General features: G+C 47.1%; 1 protein-coding gene across 2 annotated transcripts in view; it reads right to left on the minus strand.

Moving 5' to 3' along the window:
- LOC144696146 (myotubularin-related protein 9-like) overlaps positions 1–15,175 on the minus strand; it is a 51,000-nt gene that overhangs the window by 15,327 nt on the left and 20,498 nt on the right. Inside the window, exons 2-6 of one of the 2 annotated variants that reach the window (XM_078567492.1) lie at positions 11,906–11,965; positions 9,829–9,937; positions 7,898–8,023; positions 3,231–3,404; positions 1,398–1,615 (exon numbers count right to left, since the gene is read on the minus strand). In XM_078567492.1, the coding sequence (XP_078423618.1) occupies positions 1,398–1,615; positions 3,231–3,404; positions 7,898–8,023; positions 9,829–9,937; positions 11,906–11,965 (687 nt within the window). The remainder of the gene's footprint in view (positions 1–1,397; positions 1,616–3,230; positions 3,405–7,897; positions 8,024–9,828; positions 9,938–11,905; positions 11,966–15,175) is intronic. The other variant, XM_078567493.1, reaches the window with a different exon arrangement.

Below are 15,175 nucleotides of genomic sequence, written 5' to 3' on the forward strand. Positions count from 1 at the left end.
GGGGGTGGAGCTGGGTGTGGGTGGGGGAGGGGTGAGGAGCGGGGAGGTGGTGTGGCTGTGGGTGGGGGAGGGGGTGGAGCTGGCTGTGGGTGGGGGAGGGGGTGGAGCTGGGTGTGGGTGGGGGAGGGGGTGGGTGGGGCTGGAGCTGGCGTGTGGGTGGGGGGGGTGGAGCTGGCTGTGGGTGGGGGAGGGGGTGGAGCTGGGTGTGGGTGGGGGAGGGGGTGGAGCTGGGTGTGGGTGTGGGTGGGGGAGGGGGTGGAGCTGGGTGTGGGTGGGGGAGGGGGTGGAGCTGGGTGTGGGTGGGGGAGGGGTGAGGAGGCGGAGCTGGGTGTGGGTGGGGGAGGGGGGTGGGCTGGGTGTGGGTGGGGGAGGGTGGTGGAGCTGGGTGTGGGTGGGGGAGGGGGTGAGGAGGCGGGGCGGTGTGGGTGGGGGGAGGGGGTGGAGCTGGCTGTGGGTGGGGGAGGGGTGGAGCTGGGTGTGGGTGGGGGAGGGGGTGGAGCTGGTGTGGGTGGGGGAGGGGGTGGAGCTGGCTGTGGGTGGGGGAGGGGGGTGGAGCTGGGTGTGGGTGGGGGAGGGGGGGGTGGAGCTGGGTGTGGGTGGGGGAGGGGGTGAGGAGGCGGAGTGGCGTGGGTGGTGGGAGGGGGTGGAGGCTGGTGTGGGTGGGGGAGGGGGTGGAGTGGGTGTGGGTGGGGGAGGGGGGGAGCGGGAGGGCTGGCTGTGGGTGGGGGAGGGGGTGGAGCTGGGTGTGGGTGGGGGAGGGGGTGGAGCTGGCTGTGGGTGGGGGAGGGGGTGGAGCTGGGTGTGGGTGGGGGGAGGGGGTGGGAGCTGGGTGTGGGTGGGGGAGGGGTGGAGCTGGGTGTGGGTGGGGGGAGGGGGTGGAGCTGGGTGTGGGTGGGGGAGGGGGTGGAGCTGGCTGTGGGTGGGGGAGGGGGTGGAGCTGGGTGTGGGTGGGGGAGGGGGTGAGGAGGCGGAGCTGGGTGTGGGTGGGGGAGGGGGTGGAGCTGGGTGTGGGTGGGGGAGGGGTGAGGAGGCGGAGCTGGCTGTGGGTGGGGGAGGGGGTGGAGCTGGCTGTCATTAGTAAACATATAAAAGGTGATGATGTCACCTCCCAGTAATCTCACCGAGTGGCAGAGTGGAGGTGAGGGAGGGGACGAGATCACTGATCGAATTCCAAGACGGACAGAGTGAGAGTATCGATTCTCTCCTGATTGCTAATGGCTGCACTGAAAAAAAAATCAACTTTCACCATCTTAATCTTGCTCCTAATGGACATGAATTCACTCAGAAATGGCATCGTAAACCAACTAGTCTTCTGCCTCGCACTCCATCAGCAGAAATGTTGTGCTCTTACCTTACCTTAAGGAGTGCTTGTTTGGCTGTGCTGTTAGTGTCCATACCTCTCTATGGATCTGTGCAGTCGTTTCCACTTGTGGTAGTTAGTTTTAGATTCAAAGCCGCCACCCTTCACCTTCGCCTGATGTGCGGCTTGTATGGACCTTGTATCAATGATGTAACCCTGCTTATCAGGCTGAAGAACGGCAGCCAGGAAATGTTCATCCTCTTTACATCTCTTTCCATTGGCCCCCGTCAGTGGTTGGCTGCTCCGCATTATTACCTACAGGTATCAAAATCTTCAGATCAGTCTAAAGCTGCAAAAACAGCACCATCCAAATCAGAGTCCGATTGACTGTGTGCCAACCGTACGGAGAAATGAAACCTGTATTTCCACTTCCAAGCACAACTAAACATGTTTCCTGGTGGTGCGTTAGAAGGTCCTCCTTACTCATGGAGTCAACTAAGTGTCCATGAAAGATATTAAGTATTTGTTCATCATTACACAGATCTGTAAGGTTTTCCTGGTATTATGCAATTGAAATCTTTTGTTTCCCGATGAGATGGGACAATCAGTGACCTGATTCCAGTTTGTGCTAAAGCTGTTCCTGATCCAGCTCCCACCGGGCGTGGCGGGGAATTCTGGGCGATTGTTGTGTGCTGGGTGACAGCTGAACCAAGGGCAGGTTGGCAGTTGAGGCATCTTGTACCGATCCACAGCCCAGGGTAGGTGGGGGGTTGGTGTTGGATTTTAAACCCACAAGATTGATGCGTGAGGCAGGGTTAAATCCTGAAAAATCTGAAACCTGACAGCAAATTGCCCTAAATGCTTTGACTAGTGGTTTAACTCGGGCGGCTTGAGGGTCAGGCGAGTTACTGACTCTTCAGAGCTGGGTCAGCAATATAGATCTGTGAGTGAAGATGCACGCCGCAGATTTTAACAGAGTTTTACAGTCAATAGCTGCAAGCTAGGTTACTGATCGTTTGAGAAATGGGGTAGCTGAAGGGAAGTAAGAAAGGACAGAACCAGCTGGTAAATGCTTTTCCAGCACTGCTTGTGGACCAAGGGGGGGCAGGGAGTATCCCCTGGCACACCAAGTTTGTCAGTCACAATCAGTCTCACTCTCCGCTATGAATTGACAGCCTCTACCCATTATCTCCCCTCGTCCTCCCACCCCCATGCCACGATCTTAGGCCCCCAGATGCCCCAATCACCAGGACATTAAATCCGGCAGGACTTCCATATTATCTGCATGTCCAGATTGTTACAGTCCCTCCCTAGCCCACTCCACTCCCTTCTCATCTCCTCGTAAATTTCGGGATCTTTGCATTAAACTGCACAAACGTCTTTTTAAAAACTTTCTTTGTCAGTTTCCATTTGAGTTTTTTGGTACCGGAGGTGTTTTCACTAAATCACGCTCCCAGGCGGAGAGCCTGCCCACTAGCAGCAGATATTTACCCTCTCGCATCCACTCCATCAGTTTATTTTTATAGCAGCAAGTAAATGCTGGGCTTTCCGATGTGCACTCTTAGCAGCTGAGATTTGGTGGGTAAGAGTATAATATTGTACAATTGAAGTGTGTGAAAGAGTTGAACTATGACAGCAGAGTGAGACATATTCGTGAATATCATTTGAATCTCAGACTTAATTCAATAAATTCCTTCTCCTTATTTGGTGCTTTAAAGATGTACAGTGTTCAGGATTTTTTTTTAAAAAAGAGGTTGATTTCTTTCTCCTGGTGGTAATGCTGAGTGCAGCAGTAAAGATACGGCAGGAAACAGGTGGTGAAGTGAAAAAGATATTAAAACAGACTGAGTGGCACTCCAACTGCAATTATTACAATTTGATGGGTCTTGAAACGTGACATTGTAGATGGCAACAGAATGAGGTTTCTTACCATTCCAGTCTTTTTGTGGTAGTAACTGAACACTGGAAAGCGTCCACCTTGTCGAAAACTGGCCACAGTCTTTAGTGCTGCATCATTGATAGACTTGTGAACAATTACAGCGTCAGGGTAGGTTGTGCACACGGCAAAGTCTTTATTCACGTAACTAAGCCTCCAATTATCGGTCTACGTGAGGAAAACACAGATAACAGACAACTTTTAGTAATTATTGAACAGTGAAGGATTAGTTCCATTGAAAATGAATGGATATATCGGGAGTGCAACACAGGGAGGGGCCAGAATACTGACAGATGAAGGGATGGGTTGCAAGTTCCTGCTGACATGGGAAGAGTCTCCCATCATAGGTGGGATATCTTGGGAAAAGTTCCACCATTGCAGCAACGAACGACTGTAAGATGCAGCTTGCGCCTCCTAGCAACCAACTTGAGAGCAACATTTTAAGGCAGGTACAGTGGAGCTGAGTCAATAAATGGCTGGTCTATGAAATGGGGAATTGGACACTTACCCACCCTGGAAACCAGGTTAGAATGGACATTAATGCTCCAATTTAGTAATTTTCCATCAATGTCAGATTTCTGCAAATCACAATGGATTTCCACAGTCTGCCAAAGGTTCCCCAAATAAACCAGATTTGGCTTTTTTTGCTTTTGTGGCTTCTGAATTTTTCGGGCCATCAGAATTTTTAAAAAACAAACAAAATGATGGCGTGGGCATCAGAAACATTTAGGCTGGGATTTTCCCACTCCTGCCTGTGGCGGGTGTCATGGTGGGCGCGACCAGGAAATATCACCAGAAAGTCCCGCCATTGTAAAACCAGTTCGCGCCTGTGCACTGCAGCCTTCTACAGCAGGCCGCATCTCCCATCATGGCATGTTGGGATCGTCATTTCAATAAATTTGTATCTCATTATATCTCGCTGGAATCATCCCCCCCCCCCCAACACTGGATCACTGGGGCACAGCGGTGTGTGGTCAGAATGGTGCGTTTCACAACGCTGTATAAACAATGGGCACCTGGCAACCTGCAATCTGCTCGTGACTTTGAGGTTCTTTTGCCTACCTTGCATCGCCCAGCGCTCGTGGTAATCAGCGCCAGGCTTTGTAAGCAACACCACATCGCTCTCGGGGGGGGTGTCATGGACAAGTCTCTACCTACCAGAGCAGCGGTAAGGCTGGGGTGGCTTTTAATGGGCTGCAGGTTTAGAGCTGCACTGGGGAAGGGGGGGTAACTGGCTGGGGGCATTGGGAAGGAGCTTTAGGGTTAAGGCTGTACTGAGGGGGACGAGTGGGGAGGCTGCACTCAGACACATGACCGGGGGGGGGTGCAGGGGAGGGGGTTATTGTCCTCAACCCCAGGATGGGGAGAGAGTATGTTGCAGAATGACATAAGCCACTTGGGGCCAGGATGGGAGAAGCGCTGAGTGAAGAAGTGCTTCAGTTTACATTGTTGAGCTTGTAAAGACTCTCCTTGTCCCAGTCCCGGGAGGGGGAGGACATGTCAGTCCAGTCTCAGTCGTGCCCAGCATGTTGTGTGCAGGGCATCATCGTAACATCACCCGCCTCGGTCCATGGGACTTCTGGCATCACACTGGGCCACAGATGGCACACTCAGTCTGGGGTGGAATCTGCAGCCTACAGATGGGGAAAAGGCATTGTGGGGGTATCTGAGGGTGTGTGGGTGAGGGGGTGATATCTGTGTAACTGTGTAGATGGCTTCAAGATGGGGAGGGTTGAGATCCACACGGGGCATAGACACATCCACCTCAAAATGTCCAGAGACTAACAAACAGATATCCACCACAATCCCGATGGGACCAAGGAATACAGGGGGAGGATGGGGAGGTCTGTGAGGGAGGGAAACCTGAACATGAAGCTCCTCTGGGACGATGGGAGGGGTTTCCATACTCACACAGGGAGGGTCCAGGCTGGTCTGACAGTGAGAGCTCAGACCCATCATCTTCCAACCTGCAGCAATGGCACAGTCCAAAATTAAAATGAGGAGAAACTCTGCTGGCGAGGGGTCTGAGGGCCAATTGGAGGAAAGCTACATGCACTGGGGGCAGGGGGGGTGCTGATTAAAGGGGCATCCAACTGAACTGTGCATTCCCAAATGAGGAGAGAGGCTCAGCTGAGACATGTTAGGAGCCTTTCAATGACATTGCAGGGAATCAGGAAAGTGAAACAAAGATGCCCATTCATGTGGGAATAATTCCGCAAAGTGACACTAATCAATCTCCTTGTAATAACCTCTTGTCCACAGGGTGGAAATTCCCCAGAGTAATAACAAACTCCAGAGCGATTGGGCGACCGGACAAGCTCCAGAAGCCTGTTCGAAAGTTGGTGCAGGATGGTTCACAGAAGAGAAGCCTCAGACCCTCCCTCAAATAATCTCAAACCCTGAATGAACATTGACCCTCATGTTTATTCCAAAGAGTGTGGAATCTTCAATAGTGAGGATCTCAGCACGTGGGCTAAAAGCAGCAAATCCAAGCGCCTGGCCAAAGCAATCTCATAGCAGCCAGTCATGTAAAGCGGGAGGGGAGGAGGGAATGAGCACGTTGAAATGCACCCTGCAATGGCCAGCATTTCAGGGGCAAACAGTCTCCAACACGGGAACAAAGCCATTGAACCCACACTCACTGACGAGTTATTAACAGAAAGAGGACCCTTGGAGACTAATGCTAACACTTATGGTGGATGCCATCAATGGCTACAGCAATGGAGTTCAGCCCGTGCAGCAGTGCAGGACTGATGTCCTGGACCAAGGTCTCCATGGCGACCACCACCCTATCAGTGTTGGCCTCGGTGCATTGACATGCCGGTGCTATCACTTAAAACTGGAGGCAAACGGACTCTTCCATCGTCCACTGCGATCTGAGGAATGCAGCTGACATCCTTTCCTGATGTTCCTGTCATTGTTGCTGCAGCTCCACCAACTGATTTAGGACCAAGTCCGGAGGCTGGTCATCTGTCGCGGACTCAGCAAATTCCAGGCCTCCAAACGTCCTCCAACATCGGATGTCCCTGCCTCTGCCCGCTGTGGACCAGACTGTGTGCTGTGCTCATCAGACTGTGACCCTGAGGCTGATCTAGGACGAAGTCCCACCGAGGTATGGGTCTCCGTGATGCTGGGGGGTGAGGGTGAGCGCTATGATGGGTGTTCAATGGTGCTCTCCTCAGGTTCCTCATCCGAGGTCTCATCGGGGCTCAGGCTAAGGGCCTGGCTGGTTGGGGGCCTCTGGCGCTTGCAGAGGTGCCTATGAAAGAAAGTAGCAATAATTAGTGCATGGCAGGCATCTCTAAAACAGGATAATACACTCAGGGTGGTTCTCTGAGGGATGAGCAGGTGCAAGATCCTCACGTGGGTGTGCACCACCAATCTCACCGTCGTCACAGGCACAGTCCACGTCCTCTCCGGCCACCTCGATGACTCTGTTCTCGAAGCCAGTGAGGACCTTGAGTTCTGGCATTCCGCCCCCAGTCTGAGCCCTCTCCCCACGATTGTGAGTGAGCTTGTCTTGCATAAAGACAGATGGAGAGTGTGAGCAGGATGCAGGCCAGGGCAAATGATAAGAATGCCTGACATGGGTGGTGGTGAGTGGAGCCATGGGTGGGATAAGGATACGAACTGCAGAGGAGATGAGGCCAGATGGGGATGTGAGGGTGTGTGTGAGAGAGTGAGTGGTGATGTCCCTTGAGCTGGCAGTGAGTGAGATGCCAGTGAATGTGTGATGGGTTTGAGTGTGTGTGAGCTTAGAGTGATGAGATGGTTGACTTATCCTGGTGACACAGATGAGATCATTCATCCTCTTTCTGCACTGGGTGGCTGACCTCTTCTGTGCTGCGCTCGCACTGACCACCACTGCCACCACCTGCCAAGCCGGAGTGGTGAGGTTCATGAACCTCTTCCGGCCATCACGTGGATAGAGGACATCACTGTGGGCCTCGAATGTGTCCAGCAGGTTTTTCAGTGAGGTGTCACTGAATTTCGGAGCAGTATGCTTCTTCCCTTTGAGAACCATGTCTTCCATAGAGCAGTCCCGGGCTGCAGACACTAGAATAGCTGTACACGGGTGTCCTTTAAATATGGCGCCCAGAATGAGGAAGTGGTGAGCTCACAGTGGGGTGAGCGAATCAGAGGTTGCCCGCCCACAATCCAACGTGTTTCCTGTGCATGCATAATTAATGCAGCGGGAAGCGGACGCCAGAGCACAAAACCCCGCCATTGCAGCCAGCGGGTGAAATGGCGTTTCTCACGCCCCCTGCAGCACTTACTGTAGTGAGGAGCAAATCCCGCCCTCTGTCCGAGCTGCCAAAGAACAATCACGATTGAAAGAATTATCTCCAGATTTGAAAGCAACATAGTATTTAAATCATTCTTTTCATAATTCAATGGCTGCAGGTTTGATTACCGTTTGGTGTTTGTCATTTTAATGAGCTGGACACACACGGTGTCTTGCTGTGCAAGAGTGGAACGTAACAATTTTTGTCGTGCATTAATCAGGTTCATCTCTCCCCTTCACTCCCATAGCAAAGGGGAGAGAGGTTCAAGAGAATAAAAATAGGACAATATCAATTAAACACATTCAAATATGAACAATTTTTACACTTTTTCTCTTTAAACTTTTTCATAGGTTGAAGGTACCAGAATAAACTAACATGTATAGACAGCTTAGTAAACTGTTCTTCAGGAGTGAACGAGTCCCAGCCTTCCTGAAGGTTCAGTTGTTTTGGTCGATAGAAGAAGGGGTACATGTGACTTGTAGATTCCAGAGATGACAGAGCCTAAAAAAACAAAATCGGAGCAATAGGAAATTGGATCAAAGAAATGTAGCAGAAACATCAGTGAAAATGTCTCAAGATTTTATTATTGGATCAGAATGATACAACGTGTTTGCCTTTTGAGGTTGGAATAAAATTAGGATATGAAAAAATTTGTGATACAAAAAAGTGTCGGATTTGACTCACAATTACAAATGTGTAACTATTTTTTGAAGTAATATCAAAAACAGATGAAGCTACCCTGCCCCTCCCACCACTAACTAACATAAATAATCAATGGGGAGGAAAAGGTTATCCAGTCCATTGAGCCAGCTCTACATTCAGGGTAGTGAAACATTGTGACCTCATCAAACCCACACCCATTCTGGGAGAGGCAAAAAACATGGCGAAAAGAAACATGACCAATAAGGGGAGAAAGAAATCTAGACAATTGATCTCCCACCCGCTCAGGCAATCAAAATGCAGCCTGAAGATCATATTGACCATGTGTATATTGAGTATTAATTAACTTACCTTCTGTATGATGGGATCTCTGCCCGGTTTATTGAAGTCTTAGATTGTATTAATGTCCCCCTTGGGAAATGATCAAATATCATTACTTTCCAGTGGCCATACTGATTATGATGGACCCTCCATATTGCATTTTACTGCACCGAAAGTTTGGAATTTATTTGGAATGATTTGTGAGTTATCGTTTAGTTGCAAGGATCAGAATTAACACCTATTATGAAACCTGACTTTGTTTCTTAATGACTGTTCTCTTAATGTTTCTTGTGCATCAAAGTGAAGGATATTAGTGCGGAGAATGAATATTTTTCACTTGTGGGCCCTCTCTGATCTGCTATTACGTATGTGAAGGAAACACTCTGACATTACTCTCAGCGAGCACCTAAGCTCAAAACATAACATTTGCTACTCTGTAAACCGAGTCTTTTCCTGGCTACTCGGTGCCTGAACACATAACTGTAGTCACAATGCTTTAAAAAAGTTCATTCTGTGAAGGACTTTGAGATATTTAATGCAATGATACACTGTCCACCTGTCCTTTTGGTTCCAGCATTAGTTGGTGGTTTTGTGATCTGAACTGGGGCTTATTATTCAAATTTATTGCACTTAACCAGCGCATGTTAGCGTCCTCCCACCTACGAGAGATGATGGACAGGCAGCAAACAATCCATTTAGGTGGAGGTCCTTTGTTTGGTGAACCTTTACAGAAGGCCAACCCTTGAGAGGCAGGTTCTGTCACAAGCGCTGCACATGAAGCGTGACGTTGTGGGTTGTTGTTTCCAGTGTTGGTGCCGGTTGCCAAGCTGCTGTAGCCACTGGTTGTCATGGTAACCATCAGCAAAAGGGCATTTCTATTCCTTTGGATTAGACTGAATTCACATTCAGATCCCAGAGGTGAAAAAAATAACAGGGATGGTTTCACAATCCCATGGTTTCCAGCAGATTGAGGCTCTTGAAATGAGTGTTTCTCTGGAACTAAAATTAATTGACGTAAAATGATGGCCCATGTCTCAATGAGCTTTACTTGGGGGCATCAAATCCAGCTGGAAGCACATCAGGAAATCACCCACAATATTCCAACTTATTCTCCCACATTTCCCATGTGAATAGAGCAGTTTCTATCTTAAATCTGACCGTAGAAATTCTGCTTCTGTTGTCCACCACCCACAAGATTCTGCCCAGTCAATTTATTAGAGAAAATTGTGCAGCAGCAGAATTCCGATCCTAATCTTTCATTTTCTTAATTCTTTGACAAGTGGAATAGGGATTTCTACAGATACGTTTAGCAGTCAATGCATTACCTCAATGGACTTTGCAACGTTCAAGCATTCTTCCATTCCTGGTATCTCCAGGTACATAACACTCAAGTCTTTACATTTAATAGTTATTATCCCTGAAGACCCTGCAAATCTGGAAAAGAAAGAGAATGTTTTGTGCTGTTTAAACACTTTCTGGAATGCAGTTATGGGATTCAAACAGAAACAATTGAAGATATTTTTCCCGATTTCCAGGAATCGGACTATCACGGGTGGGTTTTTTAGTTCCATGTTCTAGTCTCACCTTCTGTAAGTAACAATGCTAGAATTCTGGTAGGCCTCCAATTGTATTGAAAAGATCCTGTCTATTCTGAAAGTGTTGACAACTTCTTTAACATTGGCAATATATTGCAATATTCATTCTAGGTTGTTCACACCCTACTGAATTGAATAGAAGATTGGAGGAACACAGGTATTGTTGCGGTAGTAGGCTGTACATATAAGGGTGTGAAGTTTACACTACCCCTCTAAAGGGAGTGTAAAAGTAGAACCATTGAGACCTCATCTAGTTGTAGGATTTAATAGTGATTTCTAGTGGTGGAAGATGATAACTGTGACTGACTTCAGTAACTGCTATTTGATTTAATAAGTGACTTGTACAAAATGTATACACTTTCTTAGTCAGAATATAACAGAATATGAACAGTGATTATTTGGATTTATAAGTGAATCAGTTGAAGTTTTGTATCCCTGGGAGACATTGCTTAACAACAAGGCTGAGATGCCAATGTTGCATTGAAATGAGACATTAAGCATTATTGATAGGGAGCTTTTACTCTGCATCTAACCATGCCTGACATGATAATGTTATATTCCCCAGTACTTATTTTGCTGATCACAAATTCATAGCAAAAAGTTCCAAAGTGATGTGGACTGCCATTGATTCAGGTTGCAGCCTGTACCAATTAACTTCAGGATTTTCTGCTTGCACAAGAATAAATGTGTACAGCAACTAAACGTTCGCTTCCACAAAGCACAGAAACGTGGGAAGTCTGCTGTGCACACACACATACACAGCCCCTTTCCCAATCCAAGATACCAGGCATTCTGAGCTCACAGGTTCTGAGTGCTAAGTACACATGACTTTGAGCTCACAGGAATCGGAGCAAGGTGATTACTCTCCAGCACTTAAGGTAATGCAGTCAAAGTGGTAACAATACAATGAATGTTGGATGTCTACTGCTTCAAGATCTACAACTAGCAAGAAGTGCATTATAAGCTGTTTCAAAGTGAGGCTCACTGTGGCATTAACTGGCAGACAAGGAGAAAAAATATGATCTCCATGTGAACTCAAAAAATGGAAGTGCTCATGTGAAAGGTCCGGGTCAGTAAAGTTGTATGTGTACCATGCTGTCAAAAGCTTTGTGTCAGTTTCTGTGTTGGCAGCAATATTGTCCATACAATGGCTGTCACCATGTACAAAAACATGGGCAGACTCTCATTACCTCAGTTAAATGGCTGAAGTGATAGTCCAAGAGTACAGTCGATACTATTACATTCACATTTAGGTTTTCATTTCTTTTTTGGTTCAGTGATGGAAAAATATTTCTTTACTTAATAGCTCAAGAAACTGTAAAGGCTATTGAAAGGTCAGGGAGCACTTCCTCACACAACAGGTAGTGAAAATCTGAAACCCTTTCCTCCAAAAAGCTATTGAGAATTTCGGAACAAAGGCAGACAGATGGAGCTAACGTACAGATCAGCCATAACCTGACTGAATAACATTACAGGCTTCAAGGGCTGAATGGCCTCCTCCTTTTCTAATGTTCCTATGTTCTTTACAGTCACATTAAATCAGATAAGAGTCCATTGAATATAACAGATACAGAAAATGCACAAACAATAGCTTTGCAACATAGCATTAGCAATAACTGAGGCATTTCTTTAAAAAAAAACCTTACAGAAAATAAGGCCCGTTACACCATTAAAAGTTTCGGTTGCATTGAGGGAGAAAAATAAAAAAGTTCTTTAGAAGTCACTTTGGACAAACTCAATCTGCAAAAGCACAAACGCTTTTAAGCCTAACATGAAAGAAGCAGCTGGCAGCAATTAAATACCAGACCTGTCCCCGCTCTCCTGATTTACAAATCTGGTGCTTTGGTATCCACTTAGGTTCTGCACACTGATTGGAAAAAAAAACAGAGAGGGAGAAAAAAGACAAACACAGGAGATATTAGTGTCAGAAAGAGGCATTTGTTAAATATTGAATTCTGATTTAACAAATCCTGCTTCTTCCAATCATGTTACAACAGAAAGTCAGAATAGCTCCTGCGGGTTAAATACAGACCATTGTTAAAGTTAACAAATGATGGGAATTTAAACTTAAATTAAAGGCACAATGGAAACACACAGCAAATAAATAAACTTCTGAAAGAGAAGATTCAATCATCAGAACTGAGGTTTAGATCATTGTTAATGTTGTCATGCCATTTTTAAGAATAGTTTAAAATAACCTTGGGCTCAGAGTTTTGTGGACCCAGCCATAAGTGTCGGTTCACAGGGTTAGTGGCAACAGCTCTTGGTTGGTGGGCACCTGTAGCATTTTGGACCTCATCCTAGCCTAGCCATGGAGCAGTGTTGGTTCCAGAGTGGGGAAGGTTTGTACCTGGATTCCCTCCCACCTCCAGTCCTGGCATGGGACACTGCATGCCTAAATGTGGCTGCAAACCTTGTTTTTAAAATGGTCTCCTCTGTAGAAGCCAGGGTGGTGACCTAGGTCTGGAATGTCGAGTGGGCAATACTGCGCTGATCATAGCGGCAGAAACTGGGAGTCCCCAGAACCCCCTACACCAATGGTCTTTATTTGGGTTGAGCTGAGACTGTGCCAAGGCCAAGAGGAAACTCCAACTGAAACTTGTATCCAGTCCTGGTGGAACTAAGTCCTGATTGGAACTTGTGATCCTCCCATCACACTCGCTTCTGCTGGAGTTACAGCAGTAAATGCACTGAGAGGGCTGCTGACTTTTGGCCTTTTAACTAGGCCTTAAGAGTACATTCTAACTTCCTGATATTCCAACCTCTTGACATTTTAGCTTCCTGTTGGAATATTGCAAATAGCTATAAATATAAAAACTGTGGCTACAAGAGCAGGTCAGAAGCTAGGAATCGTGCGATGAGTAACCCACCTCCTAACTCCCCAAAGCCTGTCCACCATCTACAAGGCACAAATCAGGAGTTTGATGGAATACTCCCCACTTGCCTGGATGAGTGCAGCTCCAATAACATTCAAGAAGCTGGGCACTGTCCAGGACAAAGCAGCCCACTTGATTGGCACCCCTTCCACAAACATTCACTCCCTCCACCATAGTCGCACAGTAGCAGCAGTGTGTACCATCTACAAGATGCACTGCAGGAATTCACAAAGGCTCCTTAGGCAGCACCTTCCAAACTCATGACCACTATTATCTAGAAAGCCAAGGGCAGCAGGTAGATGGGAACACCAGCGCCTGGAAGTTCCCCTCCAAGACACTCACCATCCTGATTTGGAAATATATCGCCGTTCCTTCACTGTCATTGGGTCAAAATCCTGGAACTCCCTCCCTAACAGCACTGTGGGTGTACCTACACCACATGGACTGCAGCAGTTCAAGAAGGCAGCTCACCACCACCTTTTCAAGGGCAATTAGGGATGGGCAATAAATGCTGGCCCAGCCAGCGAAACCCACATCCCATGAATGAATAAAAAAAAAATTCAAGATTTTCCTGCATCTTAAAAATGAAGGAAATTAAATTTTTAATTGGCCAGCACTGATCCGAAAATAATTCCTGACGAACAGCAAATACTTGACCATGAAGTGCTCATCTTTAGTTACTGTGTATTGTTGATTGGTGATATACTAGAGATGAAGAAATAAAGTGATCCCTGCATTATAATAGCATTTGACAGTGAGGATTCATTTATTTAACATAAACTTTAAAAAGCTCACAATCCTGTCCTAATTTTTCACAATGTTTAATCATTAGTTAATTATTGAAAGGAGCGAATCGTTATTTAAACAATGTTCTACCTTGAAACCATTCTATGTGACCAAACATCTCAGTGTCAATGTCACAGTTATGTATTTATATGAGTGTGTATGTAATCTTTAACTTCAGAGATCAGTGTGCACATGGTTTTGTTCCTCGTCGGGAGTTCTGCTGCACATGCAATGGTTAACTCTGAGACTCAGAGGGAGAGAGGTCCTCTTTCAGGATTGGAAAGCTGGGATGACACAATGATTTACAATCATAGAGGCTGAAGAAAGTTATGGCACAGAAAGAGTCCATTCAGCTCATTGAGCCTGCACCAGCTAAAAAGTAAAAAACTAGCCACCCATTCTAATCCCACCTTCCAGCACCCGGTCCGTAGCCTCGCAGGTTACAGCCCTGCAGATGCAGATCCAGGTTTCTGCCTCCGCCACCAAACCAGGCAGCGAATTCCAAACACCCGGCACCCTCTGGGTGAGGAGGTTTTTCCTCATGTCCCCTCTAATCCTTCTACCAATCACCTTCAATCTGTGCCCCCTGGTAATTGACCCCTCAGCCAGGGGAAACAGGTCTTTATGGTCTACCCTGTCTAGGCCCCTCATAATTTTGTACACCTCAATTAGGTCACCCCTCAGCCTCCTCTGTTCCAAGGAAAACAACCCCAACCTGTCCAATCTCTCCTCATAGCTGCAATTTTCAAGCCCTGGCAACATTCTTGTAAATCTCCTCTGCACTCTCTCCAGAGCAGGTATGTCCTTCCTGTAATGTGGTGACTAGAACTGTACACAAAATTCCAGCTGTGGCCTAATCAGCGTTTTATACAGTTCCAACATTACATTCCTGCTTTTGTATTCTATACCTCGTCAATAAAGGAAAGCATTCCATGTGCTTTCTTTACCACCTTATCCACCTGTCCTGCTACCTGAGGGACCTGTGGACATGCACTCCAAGGTCTCTCACTTTCTCAACGCTCTCAATATCCTCCTGTTTATTGTATATTTCCTTACTTTGTTTGCCCTCCCCAAATACATTACCTCACAACTCTCCAGATTGAATTCCATTTGCCACTTTTCTGCCCACTCAACCAAACCATTGATATCATTCTTGAGTCGACAGCTATCCTCTTCACTATCAACTACATGGCCAATTTTTGTGTCATCCGCAAATTTCCCAACCATGCCTCCCATATTTAAGTCCAAATCATTAATATATACAACAAACAGCAAGTGCCCAACACTGGGCCCTGTGGAACACCACTGGAAACCACTTTCCATTCACAAAAAAATCCATCGACCATTAACCTTTGTTTCCTGTCACTGAGCCAATTTTAGATCCAACACTCTACAGTCCCCTGTATCCCATTCGA

The sequence above is a fragment of the Cetorhinus maximus genome, chromosome 21 (assembly GCF_964194155.1).
Source record: "Cetorhinus maximus chromosome 21, sCetMax3.hap1.1, whole genome shotgun sequence".
Classification (NCBI taxonomy): Eukaryota; Metazoa; Chordata; class Chondrichthyes; order Lamniformes; family Cetorhinidae; genus Cetorhinus; species Cetorhinus maximus.